Source organism: Lissotriton vulgaris, chromosome 12 (genome assembly GCF_964263255.1).
Source record: "Lissotriton vulgaris chromosome 12, aLisVul1.2, whole genome shotgun sequence".
NCBI lineage: Eukaryota > Metazoa > Chordata > Amphibia > Caudata > Salamandridae > Lissotriton > Lissotriton vulgaris.
The window spans coordinates 58,359,062-58,372,731 of record NC_141700.1 but is presented as its reverse complement, the minus strand read 5'-3'; the positions used below and the strand labels follow the sequence as shown (position 1 = coordinate 58,372,731).

Sequence of the window (13,670 nt, the reverse complement as noted above, 5' to 3'; positions counted from 1 at the left end):
TGTCCCTGCGCGTTAGTAATGCTGAGGATCGGGCAACCCCTAAGTTCCGGGCTAGCTAATCTGGCTAAGAGGGTACCCACCTTGTCCCTTTCTGCGTGTGCCCTGATAATGTACTGCCTATAGTCATAACATCTCAAACGTTCCGTCTCCGCGGCTACCACTTCCTTCGCCTCCAATAACTGGGCCTGTAGACCTGGCCTAGTTGGCCTGCGACGCTCCAGGTCCCTCAAAGTTTCCTCCGCTTTCATTAAGTCATTCAGCACAGTCGTTCGAGCATTCGAGAACCTGCCCAAGCACACCCCTCTCACCACCACTTTCATTGCATCCCATTCAGTAGACCTACTCGTCGCCGTTCCTTCATTCGTACCGAAATAACTATCAATGCCCTGCCGGACCGCATCATCGAACACAGAATCCTCTAGCGTCTCCGGACGAAGCCGCCATGTTGGTATTACTGAGCGCTCCCTCTGCCATTGAATATGCACCAACAGGGGGTTATGATCGGATATCGTCCTAGCAAGGTACTCAGGATGGGTAATCAATGGGGCTAGGGAGCTCCCACAAAGCACCGAATCAATTCTGACATGTAAATCATGGAGGGCGGAATAAAAGGAGTAGTCCCTGGTTCCCCTGTGCCTCTCCCTCCAGACATCCAGCAACCCCCATCGTTCTTGCCAGTCCTTCCTGTGCGCGGCCAGCCTGCGCACAGGAGAGTCTACTAGGGGGGGATGGGACCTATCCAGAGCCACATCGGTAATCGAGTTGAAGTCCCCCCCTAGCACTATCGGACCCGCCAGGAAAGAGGCCAAGGACCCCGAGAGGCTATCAAAGTATCGGCCTTGGTCAGTGTTCGGTGCATAAACACAACAGAAAACCACATCCCGTCCATACAATCTCCCCTCCACCGCTACAAACCTGCCATCCGGATCTATTACCTGATTCAGCACTTGAAAGGGTATCCCCGCCCTCACCCATATCAAAACCCCCCTGGCATACGCTGAGTAAGTGGTGCCAAAAACCTGGCCCGCCATCTTTTCTGCAAGGCAGCGCACTCTTTTTTGGTGAGGTGAGTCTCCTGGAGCATAGCTATCTGAACCCCCCTGCGTACCAGGTATGCATGTACTTTGTGACGTTTCACCATAGTCCGCAGCCCCCGGACATTCCACGTTAGGCATTTCAAATTAGGTAATGTCCCCATTCCAATTCCGTACAGTCCGAATCAAACAACAACGGTCCATGACCCCCCCAATGCAGTTGCCCCCCCCCAAACAACCCCAAAACTGAAACATTCCCCAAACCCCACTCCCCAGGACAGAGCACACAAACCCAATGGCCGCCCCCATCCAAACCTTGATCCAACTTCTCGCACACTTACCCTGTGGTCTCCACCACAGTCGACCTTAAGGGCCTAGGGGGGGTGAGTCGCCGCCAACCCCAGCTAGCGGAGCCCGCGTCCCGCCCTTCATCCCCTCCGATACACTCAGCTCCCCCACCCGGCAACCCGCCCTCCAGCGACAGGATATCACCCTACCATGAAGTCCCGATCTAGTCCCAAGTCTATCTCAGCCGCAGAAAATAGTATCCGAAGTCTGTGGGGTCACCGTCGGCCCCTTCTGGCTCTCTGCCTCCGAAAGTTCCTCTCCTGTTCTGCTGCCTTCTCCTCCCGAGTCCGTTTCGGCCCGTTCACTGTTCTGTTGCGACCCTGTAATGGCCGCCGTCGCCGCGAGTGCATCCCTCTTCTCCGCCGCCATTTGAGCCTCCCGCTTCTCCCGCTGGCGCCTGTTGCGGGACCTGATGCGTTGTGACTGCCGCACCCGGGGCTGCTTGGGCTGGTCTCGCCGACTTTGGTGCGTCCTATCCGTCCCTGCTCTGTACGACTCAAGCCATTGCCAAACTTCGTCCGGAGTCTGGAAAAAGTGTGTGGTGCCATCCATGATAATCCGCAGCTTGGCCGGGTAGAGCAAGGAGTACTGAATGCCTTCTTCCCTGAGCTCCTTCTTCACAGCAAGGAACGATGCCCTGTCCTTCTGGACCGCCTGCGTATAGTCCGGAAAGATCGTTACCTTGCTGTTCTCCACCTCATAAGGGCCCGACATCCTGGCCCGCTGGATGAGGAGGTCTCGGTCCTTGTAGTGGAGGAGCCGCACCACCATTGGTCGGGGGGGGCGGCCAAGCCCCGGCGGGCGAGCGGGCACCCGGTGAGCCCGCTCCAGAGTGAAAAATGGAGTAAGCCCCTCCGGCGCCACCACAGTGCGGAACCAGTTCTCCATGTAGGCCACCGCATCCTCCCCCTCAATCCGTTCCGGCAGGCCTACGACCCGCACGTTGTTCCGCCTATTGCGGCCTTCGGCATCCTCCGCCCTCCGCTCTAAAGTGTCCAGTCGGGCCAAAATGTCTGTAATCCTGTGCTCCGCGGTCACCACCGATGGCTTCAGGTCCAGCAACAGTTGGTCATGATCCTTGACCCGATCCGCCAGCTTCGCGTGATCCGCGCGTAGCAGCCCCAGGCCCGTGGCCACTTGGGCAATGTCATTGTGCAACGCCTCCTTAGTGGAGGTGATCGCCTCAAGGATGGCATCCAAGCGCCGGTTCAGCCGCTGTTCCTGGTCAAGCTCCGGGGAGGGACTCTCATTCAGCTGGGTCGATGTCGCCGAGTCCCCCTCGCTGCTCCCGGGCATCGGCCCTCCGATCGCCGCCATGTCAGGGCGCTGCGTCACAAGTCCGGCCACCCGTACTGCGGGTTCCCCCGCGGGTCCGTGCCGGTCACCGGGCACCGGGCAGTGCTATGTCACCGCCAATGGTCTCAGGAGCAATGACCAGGCGGACGAGCTCCGTTCCGTCACCCCCACTGGGCCTGTGGGGGGAGGATGAGTCGTAGGGCGGTGGTCGACGAGAACCCCTGATCTCCTGGGTGAATCGGGCAGCTTCCCCCGGTCTCAGGGCTTCGTGCCGCCAATCCCAGTGCGTTGGGCAGCCGGGTTCAGGGTCCCTCTCTGCTCGGCGACAGCCGGATTCAGGGCTGAAGTTCGGGACCGTCCGACCTCCTCGCCGCCATTTTCTTCACACCCCGGACTACACCTCGGCCGCTTCTCCCTCGATCTCCTCGGGGCCAGCAGTCCCCCAGCGATTCATCGATTACGTCCAGCTGTCCCCTTACACTTCAGAGGGCAGGAACGTCGTCTCCGGGTCGCCTAGGGTCCCGAAAAACAGGAGAATTAGCGGGATTCCGCGCGGAGCTGCGAGCTCACGCCGCCATCCCGATCGGCGTCCAAGCCACGCCCCCCCCCCTCTAGTAGGATCTGTTTCATCGCTGCTTTCTCAATTGGCCCCTGTTTTCCGATATTTTTCATCCTCTTCCTTTCTCCCTTTTCTGCCTTCCTCTCTTCTGCACTGGGAAAAGGTTTGATGGTGAAAAACAAGTCCCAGTCCCTCGAAATTAGTGTCGGTCCGCCTCACCTGCAACCCTTGGCTCAAAGGGAGTATAAGCAAGCCATGAAAAATAAGCAAGACAATTAAGTCAATTAAGTAGGAGTGGGCGGAACTGGCAGTTTCTTAAAGCCATATATGGTACTAGAAGTAGATAAACAGCAAGCAGGAATAGACTGGCAATATAGATAAGAAGTCTACAGAGATTAAGAAAGGAACAAAGACCATGAGCCAGCCATCCATGCTCCGGAAACTGAAATCTGAAGATACTGGATGCAACCAAGAAAGATTGATAGGGAGTATCGTGGCCCTCACTTGTTCTGTGCCTACACACCCGAACTTAATGTACTTCCACACTGAAATAGCCCCTAGCCTGCAGATTCAGGGGTCCATTTCTGGACAATGTGGTCAGTAAGCATTGTGCGGAAACCCTTGATAATGGCGAAACATCAAACAATCGAAGGGCAACACGAGCTGTGTGTCCTGGACTAAGCACACAGGGAAGTGCATGCTGCGATGTGAGTAACCTTAAGCAGCTGAGTATTCTCAGAGCTCCCTGGAGCAAATATTTCAGAAGAACATACATGCCCTAATGAATCCTGGTACTGCGGTGAAAGCAGATGGCCTAGCTATACACAGATCATGCATGGGGTGAACTACCTCCATGGACGCCGCCCAGAAGGAGGGTCAATCTCAACCACCCCAGAAAGAAAGCAGGTCATGCTTCCTCTAGTGGTAAGTCCAGATGTAAATCCCAGCTGTGATCTTTCTGATCGGCACTCTTCTAACCTGGCAGTGATTGCAGCCATGCCCTCAACTTAAGATGTTTGCACTCCCTTTCAATGACTGTGAAAGACAATGCGCTGGCTTTGGGCCTAAATGGAGAAGTTCTGGACAAAACAAAAAGCACTTTTGCTTGTCATTGTAGGTTGGCAAATTATGGAAACTTGTTCAAGGTCATCCCAAGGGACACAAGTTTACCATTGTCCTCCAATGTCTGATACCCCCTCCTCAGTGCCACTGGATGCTGTAAGAACCTCGATAGTGCAAAGCCTGATGAGGTGTAGTGTAGTTCATATGTTCCCAATAGACTCTGCGCATTGGAATAATATATCCTATAGATTAGATGTAGGACTGAGGTCGACTAGGTCTCTATCGAATATACTAAACTTAATAGTGAGTGCCAGCTAGCTCAGAGGTCACTAGAAACTTTCTCGAATTCACAAGAAGGGATTAGTTTCTGACAACCACATAAACATGACAACTTTGTTTCCCAAGAATAGGAAATATATCTCTAGAGTGGCGGAAACAATAGATAAGTATTTCACTTAGTCAATCGTGCATGCTTCGTTTCAACAGAGTTGCAGAGAAATAGAGAAACTGGCTTTTTCAATAAAAAGGGTTTATTGAACAGTCTTCTTTCTCATGCAAGAAAAGTGAACTGCTACAATCGTAATGCAGGCTGCAAAGTATAATGCTTACAGCGAGAACAATATTATAAAATAATACTGTAAGAGCATTGTATGGTTTCTATGCCATATAAAAATACATGCATAAATAACAATGACAAAAAATACTCAACTGGTGCTTTTAAAATACGCTTACCCCAGTGTACCTAAGTCTAGTACGAGGGAAGAAGTAAGTATTTGTGTAGCCTAGGTTTTGTTTTCTTTTGCCAAGAATCTATCCAAGATTTCTCTAGGTTCTAATCAGCTCCATACCTTAGTTAGAATGAAGGGAGGTCTGGCATCTCTGTCTCTGGACTTAATTTCCTAACACCCCGCAAGGGGAGCTTGGAAACACTGGAGCTGGATTCTCGGCAGGAGAAGAGACAGCTTCTTGATCAGTGTGTCTGCTGGAGGGTCGGCTTCCTTTGGCACTTGCTGTAGCAAGCTGCGTCGGGCAAGTAGGTAGTCGAACTGCTCCGAACCACCGTGTCTTGCTAGAGCAAGTGAAGGTATATTTATACCTTGTTGGTGTCTAGGAATACCATAGCTTGACGTAAAGTTGGGCATAATAAGGTCAGGAAAGAACCTCTAGGGAATAGTCGTTCTTTGTAAAGTACATGAGTTCTTGGACAAATCAATATTCTAGCAAGGGGAAGTTCCCTAACAGCTTAAGCTGATTTTCCAAGAAATCGTTGTGACGTTTGGTACGGGTGGAAACGCCATGCCTGTATTTGGACTGCATGGGCTATGTCTAAATAAGGGCTTGATTTCTATGGCTATATAAAGGCAATGTGAATTGTACCTATATAAGGGCATGAATCAGGAAAATTCCCCCGGAGCTTAAAACGCCATACAACAGAGGAATCCCACAATCAATCAATCAATCAAAGCATTTATATAGCGCACTACTCACCCAGAGGGTCTCAAGGCGCTAGGGGAGGGGGGTCAGCTACTGCTCGAACAGCCAGGTCTTGAGTTGCTTCCTGAAGGCGAGGTGGTCCTGGGTCAGGCGGAGGTGGGTCGGGAGGGAGTTCCATGTCTTGGCGGCGAGGTAGGAGAAGGACCGTCCCCCTGTGGTGGCTCTTCGGATGCGGGGGACGGTGGCGAGGGCGTGGCCGGTCAATCGAAGCTGGCGTTTGAGAGCGTAGAAGTTGAGGCGGCTGTTGAGGTATCCTGGTCCTTGGTTGTGTAGGGCTTTGTGTGTGTGGGTGAGGAGTCGGAAGGTGATTCTCTTGGTGACCGGGAGCCAGTGCAGGTCTCTCAGGTGTCCGGAGATGTGGCTGAGGCGGGGGATGTCCAGGATGAGTCGTGCTGAGGCGTTCTGGATCCGCTGAAGTATTTTCTGGAGTTTGGCGGTGCTGCCGGCGTAGAGGGAGTTGCCGTAGTCCAGACGGCTGGTGATGAGGGCCTGGGTGACCGTCTTCCTGGTCTCGGTGGGGATCCACCGGAAGATCTTTCGTAGCATGCGCAGGATGTTGAAGCACGACGAGGAGACGGCGTTGACTTGTCTGGTCATGGAGAGGGTGGAGTCCAGATGAAGCCCAGGTTGCGTGCGTGGTCTGTTGGTTTGGGTGCGCTGCCTAGGGCGGGGGGCCACCAGGAGTCGTCCCAGGCGGAGGGTGAGGATCCCAGGATGAGGACTTCCGTCTTGTCCGAGTTCAGTTTCAGGCGGCTGTTCTTCATCCATTCGGCTACCTCTTTCATCCCTTCGTGGAGGTTGGCTCTGGCGGTGGCGGGGTCGTTGGTGAGGGAGAGAATCAGCTGGGTGTCGTCGGCGTAGGAGATGATGTTGAGGTTGTGCTGGCGTGCGATGTCTGCGAGGGGGCTCATGTACACGTTGAAGAGGGTTGGGCTGAGCGAGGAGTCTTGAGGAACGCCGCAGATGACTTCGGTGGCTTCAGATCTGAACGGGTGGAGGCGGACTCTCTGTGTCCTACCGGCGAGGAAGGAGATGATCCACTCCAGTGCCTTCTCCTGGATTCCGACGTTGCTGAGTCGCTGCACTAGTGTACGGTGGCAGACAGTGTCGAAGGCCGCGGAGAGGTCTAGGAGGATGAGGGCCGCTGTTTCTCCGTTGTCAAGCAGAGCTTGGATGTCATCGGTGGCTGCGATCAGGGCGGTCTCGGTGCTGTGGTGGCCCGGAAGCCAGACTGCAAGAGGTCGAGGGATCCGTTCGTCTCGAGGAAGGCGGCCAGCTGCTTGTTGACGGTCTTCTCGATGACTTTTGCAGGAAACGGGAGCAGCGAGATGGGGCGGTAGTTCTTGAGGTCGGTGGGGTCGGCTGATGGCTTCTTTAGTAGAGCGCTGAGTTCGGCGTGCTTCCAGCTCTCCGGGAAGGTAGCGGTGTTGAAAGAGGTGTCGATAATGTCCTGCAGGTGGGGTGCGATGACAGCGTCGGCCTTGTTGAAGACGTGGTGAGGGCAGGGGTCGGTAGGAGATCCGGAGTGGATGGAGTTCATTGTGCGGACGGTGTCTTCGGTGCTGATCGGGGTCCAGGCACGGAGGGTGGTGGTGGGGGGCGGTGGTTCGGTCGTGGCGTGCGTCGGTTGAGTGCTGAAGCTGTTGTGTATGTCCGCGATCTTGTTGTGGAAGTAGGAGGCGAGGGAGTTGCAGAGGTCTTGCGAAGGGGTGATGTCGTTGTTTCCGGCGTTGGGGTTGGAGAGCTCTTTGACGATGTTGAAGAGTTCCTTGCTGTTGTGTGCGTTGTTGTCCAGTCGTTCCTTGAATGCGGTTTTCTTGGTGGCGTGGATGAGTTGGTGGTGTTTTCGGGTGGCGAGCTTGAGGGCAGCCATGTTGTCCGGAGTTGGGTCTCTGCGCCAGGTTCTCTCGAGTGCTCTGCAGTTCTTCTTGGAGCTCTTGAGTTCGTCGGTGAACCATGGGGCTTTCTTGCTACCGGGTCTGCTAGGCGGGGTCTTCAGAGGGGCGAGGTCGTCTGCGCAGTCGCTGATCCACTTCGTGAGGTTGGTGGCCGCTTGGCTGGGGTTCGTTGCGCTGGTGGGTGGGTTCTTGCTCAGGGCGGTCGCGAGCTGGTCGGCTGTGATCTTGTTCCAGCTTCTGCATGCAGCCTGTTGCTGGTGGTGGTGGATCGTGGTCCTTCTGAAGCTGAAGTGGACGCAGCTGTGGTCCGTCCAGTGGAGTCCGGTGGCGTGGCTGAAGGCGATGTCCTTGCTGGATGAGAAGACGGGGTCGAGTGTGTGTCCGGCGTAGTGGGTGGGGGTGGTGACCAGCTGCTTGAGTCCGAGGTTGGCGAGGTTGTCCAGCAGGGTGGTGGTGTTGCGGTCGTTGTTGTTCTCCAGGTGGAAGTTGAGGTCCCCGAGGAGGATGTAGTCAGCGGAGGGGAGGGCGTGCGGGCTGATGAAGTCGGCGATGTCTTCGCTGAATTGTGTGCGTGGTCCCGGGGGTCTGTAGATGAGGGTGCCTCTGAGGGTGGTCTTGGGGTTGATGTGGACCTGGAAGTGCAGGTGCTCGGCGGGTGCGAGGGTGTCATCGGTGTTGGTCGTGATGCGGATGGTGTTCCTGTGGATGATGGCAATGCCTCCTCCGGTGTTGTTGATGCGGTCCCTTCGGACGATCTTGTAGCCGTCTGGGATGGCGATGTCGGGCGCTGAAGAGGCGTTCATCCATGTTTCCGTGAGGAAGGCGACGTCTGGGGCTGTGGTGTCGAGCAGGTTCCAGAGCTCGACGGCGTGCCTGTGGACGGAGCGGGTGTTGAGCAGGATGCATTTCAGGTGGCTGCTGCTGTTGCTCGTCTTGGTCTTGGTTGGTGCTGGAGTAGTGCAGGTCCGGATGCAGGTGAACTTGCAGGAGCTGCAGCAGAAGGGTCCGTGGGTGCGTCTCGGGGTGGCTCGGTAGCATCCTGGGATTCGGCCGGCGTTGAGTGCGCTGAGGGTGGCGGCGTCGTACGTCCGGCGGGTGGGCTGGGGTCCACGGGGGCCAGGGGTCCTGGCGCTGGGTGCGGTCCAGGCGCAGACGGGCTTACCTTTGGCGCGCCTTCGGCGCTCATTCGGTGCTCCCGCTGCGCGCGTCCGCTGCGCGGTCCCTCTGGGGGCGTCATAAGAAGGGAGCCAGGAGGGAGGGTCCGCTGGGAGGTGGGGAGCGCGTGGGCCAATCGGCAGGCGGGGGGGCGTGGTCGCGGCAGGTACTGGCGGGAAAACCTATGCGGGCGGCCCTGCGGCGGCTGTGGCGCCGGGGATCCGAGGTGGAGCGGCCCTGCGGCGGCTGGGGCTCCGGATCGGCATCAGGCAGGCAGCAGGTAAGGAGGCAGGCAGAGCAGGCGGGGAGCGTGGGGGCAACCAGGCCGTGGAGGGCGCAGTGGAGTATCAGCGTAGGTGATCATCGACTATGAGAGATTCCGCTGTAAATAATCAACATAACTTAGGTGCTTGAAACAAGATCCAGGAAAGAGGTAACCGAAAAGAAGAGGAAACAATCTGGAGAAGTGCAGCTAAACTCTAAAATGCTGAAACCTTAGAAGTCACATCAAGGGCTATGAATAGAGCCCACGCTGAGGATAAACGCAGAGTAGCATTAATAAGAAGCGCCAAGTCAAGATGAAACTGTTGGGTTCTGCTTCTACATGTCTTAGTTGATGTCTTCACTTTGAAGGTGGGAGATGTTTTGTGATCTGTTTCTTGCTTTCCCTGCATGGCCCGCTGCTGCTGCCCAGTCTGCAGTATCAGTTCTTCATGGGGGGTTGGGCAGGTCATCTTGTGTCTGAGTGATACTCTTTATTGTATATGGTTAATAAAAACTGTTTACAACAATACATTATAAAATTCATGTGTTTGAGTGGATCTTAAGAACAGCTGGGGGTTGAGCAGGGTGTTACCCAGCTACTGGTGGGGCACCTAGGCAGACAATTATCCTCAGCTGTAGTTTACTACAAATAAAGCAGCTACCTTCATGAACACTGGGGTTCAACATCTTTGTAGAAACATGCACCTTACAAAGAGGAAGAACAGCCATTTTCGTACAATTACATTGGAACAAACAGAAGGACATTTTTTTAATCAGGCCTCATTGTCATGGCAGACAGTCAAAAAATTATGTCTCCAGGGAATATATTTTTGCCTTTTGCTATGCCATTTAAGTGGGGAGCTTGAGTTTGACTGCAGAGTGGCAACTAAGCTTGAGGTGTCCAGTCTTGTTGGCGAAGGGATCTTTAAAAGCCTCCTCCTGAGAGAATTGTTAAAAATGAAAAGTGAGTTGAAAAAGGGAATATAGCACATTACAACATGATGCATTACATTGCGTGCTTCTACAACACGGTTGTTACAATGACCACATTGTTAGTACACAATGCATTACATTGCAAGCCATTACAACGACTTGCAGTAGGGGGCACGCTGGACTTAGGAATAGTATTATTTACTATTCCTACTCCAGTTTGTGCAACAGTATCGAAGGTGATGGAATTCATGACCAATACCGCAGCGCCCCCTAAAGCAAGTCGTTGTAATGACTTGCGATGTAAATGCATTGCGTACTAACAATGCGGTCACTGTAACGACTTCATTGTAATAGTACTGCAATGTAATGACAGCGTTGTAAACGCAGTTACCCGGAAAAGGGTGACCTCCAAGAGGGAATAAGAAAGCAGTTTTACGCTCTGAACATACCATGACTATATTTTGACAAATTACATACTCAATCAGAAATGTGTCTTTCAATATTGGGTGCTTGTATGGTCCATGTGCGGCCTTAAGGACAGGCCATGTAAAACATGGGACATTTACGGGTAATTGAGCCGTGCAATATAGAAATGAGAGCATGTGTTTACTTCTTGCCAACTTATGAGTAAGTACCCATTGAAGGATAGTAGCCTGCCCACTGCAGGGAGGAAGCATAAGTGTATTTTCTGGAAGGCAACCAAGCTTGAAGGATGCTGCAGGGCAGAGAAAGGAGAATGTTTAACCAGAGGAAATTCATACCATGTGTTTTTATGGTAATTCGAATTTTGAAAGAACAGGTGAATTTTGTACAGCAGTTCATTTTGTGTGTAACATGTCTTGCAGGTGGCTCATGCAACAGTGTAATTGTTAAACAATTCTATTCTACATTGTTTACGTTTAGTAACGAAATTAACTTAGACATAATTACCTAAATAAATACATACATGTACAATAGACATTGTAAATTCTCATAGCACCTCTTTACAGCTATATATCCTGGACGTCTGGGTCCATTTCAGCTTCAGAGATAGCTACTTGTGGTTGAAATTGGTTCCATTTAGGTGATATGTGGATATCCTGAAAGCCTGTCATGTATTTATCCCACCATGACTTAAATTGAGCTTTTCGGTGCTAACATCATCCTAACACTGTAAAAACAGAATAAACCAACAAGAACAACTCCCCACCCCTCCTCAAGCGCCTTGAGACCCTCTGGGTATGTAGTGCGCTATATAAATTCTCTGACTTGACTTGACTGCCAAGCATCAATACACAGAACGCACAATTTGGACATCAAGCGGGATCAGGTTCACAGCTGTCATCGGCGTCTATGGATCTGATGGCTCCCTACTCGGTTAGTACTTTTACGAAGTTGACAATATCTCAACAATATTTGCCAACCAAACATTGGAGGTCTTTGTTTCTTGCTTCACAGGAACCTTGTCCTGTGGATTTCGCTGACAGCAATGGCCGGACAGCTTTGCACCATGCAGGTAAATAGGCAAAGGTACACTTTACAGGGGCTATCTAGTATAAATGACAAAACAGATCCCTTTACACAGTCCTGCATTGCTAACAATCACTAACAATTAGCATGCCACAATGTTCCTTACTTTGATGATGTCAGCTTGGGTGTAGAGACCTCTTGATTTACCTTGCTTAAGACAGTGTTAAGATTGCCTTCAGCCAGAATATATAGTCGTAAGACTGTCTTAAACCATGAAGTATGATTCTAACACTGCTTTAGCAGTTCCTTAAGACATAGTCCTTTAAAAATTCGGTTAGTCTTTGACCGTCTTAAACCAAGGAAACACTTATTTAGCCAGTCCCTCCAACAAAACAGTGTACACAGGGATTTGAAATAACGCATTTTCCAATTTCTATCAAAATTTCTCACTCCGCGTAGAACTTGTTTTGACTGCAAATGTGGCGGGCATTAGTAAAAGATTCACCTTCTTTCCTTCAGCTTATAACACAGTCTTTGCCCCTTGTTCATTGTATAGGCAAATTCTCCATAATTTCGGTCTACCTTGAAACTTCCTTTTTCCTTTATTTCTTCCACTTTGTTATTTTGCTTTTCTTTTATCTGACTTATCTGATTTCTTTAAATCCCTTTCGTTGAAATGCGTTACATCTGTACAATGAGTAGCACAATTGTATTATGAAGAGTCATCTACATAGATTATGTTGTCCATGTTAGTCACAAAAAGTAATATATACATTTCAAACTTCACTCACCAGAAAAAAACACTCCTAGATTAGACTGTGAGGGAGAGTGCCCAGGCACATTTTGCCCACTCGTGTTCTGGAGTGGCACCTTAACACCATGTGCATCATCTAAAGTTTGGAGGGATCAGCAAATCCTGCAAGAAAGGAAACTTTAGATTTGGAGCAAAATCTAGAGGTGTAAATTGCGTTTCGATGCAATCCCTAAGGTGGAGAAAATTCAGCCAGAGGATTCTACTTCGTACTCTCCTCCAAACATCAGAAGCTATTCATTACCCTCTAAATGCTAAATGAGTTCCTTGCCTTCTTCTTCCTTCCTTCTTTTATACATCATTCTTATGATATTTCTCTTGGTTGGTCCTCACATCTCAGCCTCACTCGTTCACGCGCTCTCTCTCTCTTTCTCGCTAGCAGTGAGCGGGTGCATGGCCTGTACCGACACCCTTTGCGAATTCAAGGCTCCGCTCAATGCCAAGGACCGGGTAAGAACGCGCCACCTTGATCTGATAAATGACCAACCGTTGACACCCTTTGTTAGTAAGTCTGTTTCTGCCTCAACCTCCTCTCTGTTCACCTTTAGGAAGGTTCCACTGCTTTGATCCTTGCAGCTCAAATGAGCCACTCGGAGTTGTGCCAGTACCTGCTGCACCGCGGCTCCAGCGTCAACGCGAGGGACCAGCAGGGAAGGTGAGTCCGCTGTCCCACGTCACTTGGTCAAACATTGGTCAATCACGTCACAGCTCAGTTCATTCTGCTATGGTATATCACTTCAAGTCAAGACAAATTATAATGCAATGGGAGTTCCATAAGGGTTTGGGAGAAAATTATTGCTTTGATGACTTTTGTTACTGGAATAAAGAACATTTTAGAATTTGAAGTCCACTCCCAACCCAGCCCTGGAGTCCTCTATTGATTATTGGCAGCATGTTGGTTAGTCTCAAGGTTTAGGAATTACTATAGTTTTTGTGCTTGAGCTGGTGCATTGTACCCTGGGACATTGGATGCTGAAAGCAGCTAAAACTGCTGAGAAAAACTGCCATGAGAAATACGAAAATATCAGGGGACTCAGACAGAAGGTAACAGATTCCCTCAGCCATTCTTAATTTCTCAGAGGAAATTCAGGGTTCACCCGGTGATCCCCCGTTAACTCCACTCCCAGGGGTTATGATTAACCCTAGTGTTGGTAACTCCAGGGGCAGAATTAAGGGTCCACCACCGGGGACCTCGTAATGAAGCCCCTGGTCTTTTGGGTATGTCAACAGTAAGGTCTATGCTGTGAGATGGAAAAAATACTATCTATCTATCTATCTATCTATCTATCTATCTATCTATCTATCTATCTATCTATCTATCTATCTATCTATCTATCTATCTATCTATCTATCTATCTATCTATCTA

At 51.3% G+C, this 13,670-nt stretch overlaps 1 protein-coding gene across 1 annotated transcript in view; it reads left to right on the top strand.

The window, feature by feature from the left end:
- ANKRD24 (ankyrin repeat domain 24) overlaps positions 1 to 13,670 on the top strand; it is a 95,807-nt gene that overhangs the window by 27,835 nt on the left and 54,302 nt on the right. The window contains exons 5-7 of the mRNA XM_086946572.1: positions 11,481 to 11,538; positions 12,683 to 12,753; positions 12,852 to 12,958. Of these exons, the coding sequence (XP_086802698.1) occupies positions 11,481 to 11,538; positions 12,683 to 12,753; positions 12,852 to 12,958 (236 nt within the window). The remainder of the gene's footprint in view (positions 1 to 11,480; positions 11,539 to 12,682; positions 12,754 to 12,851; positions 12,959 to 13,670) is intronic.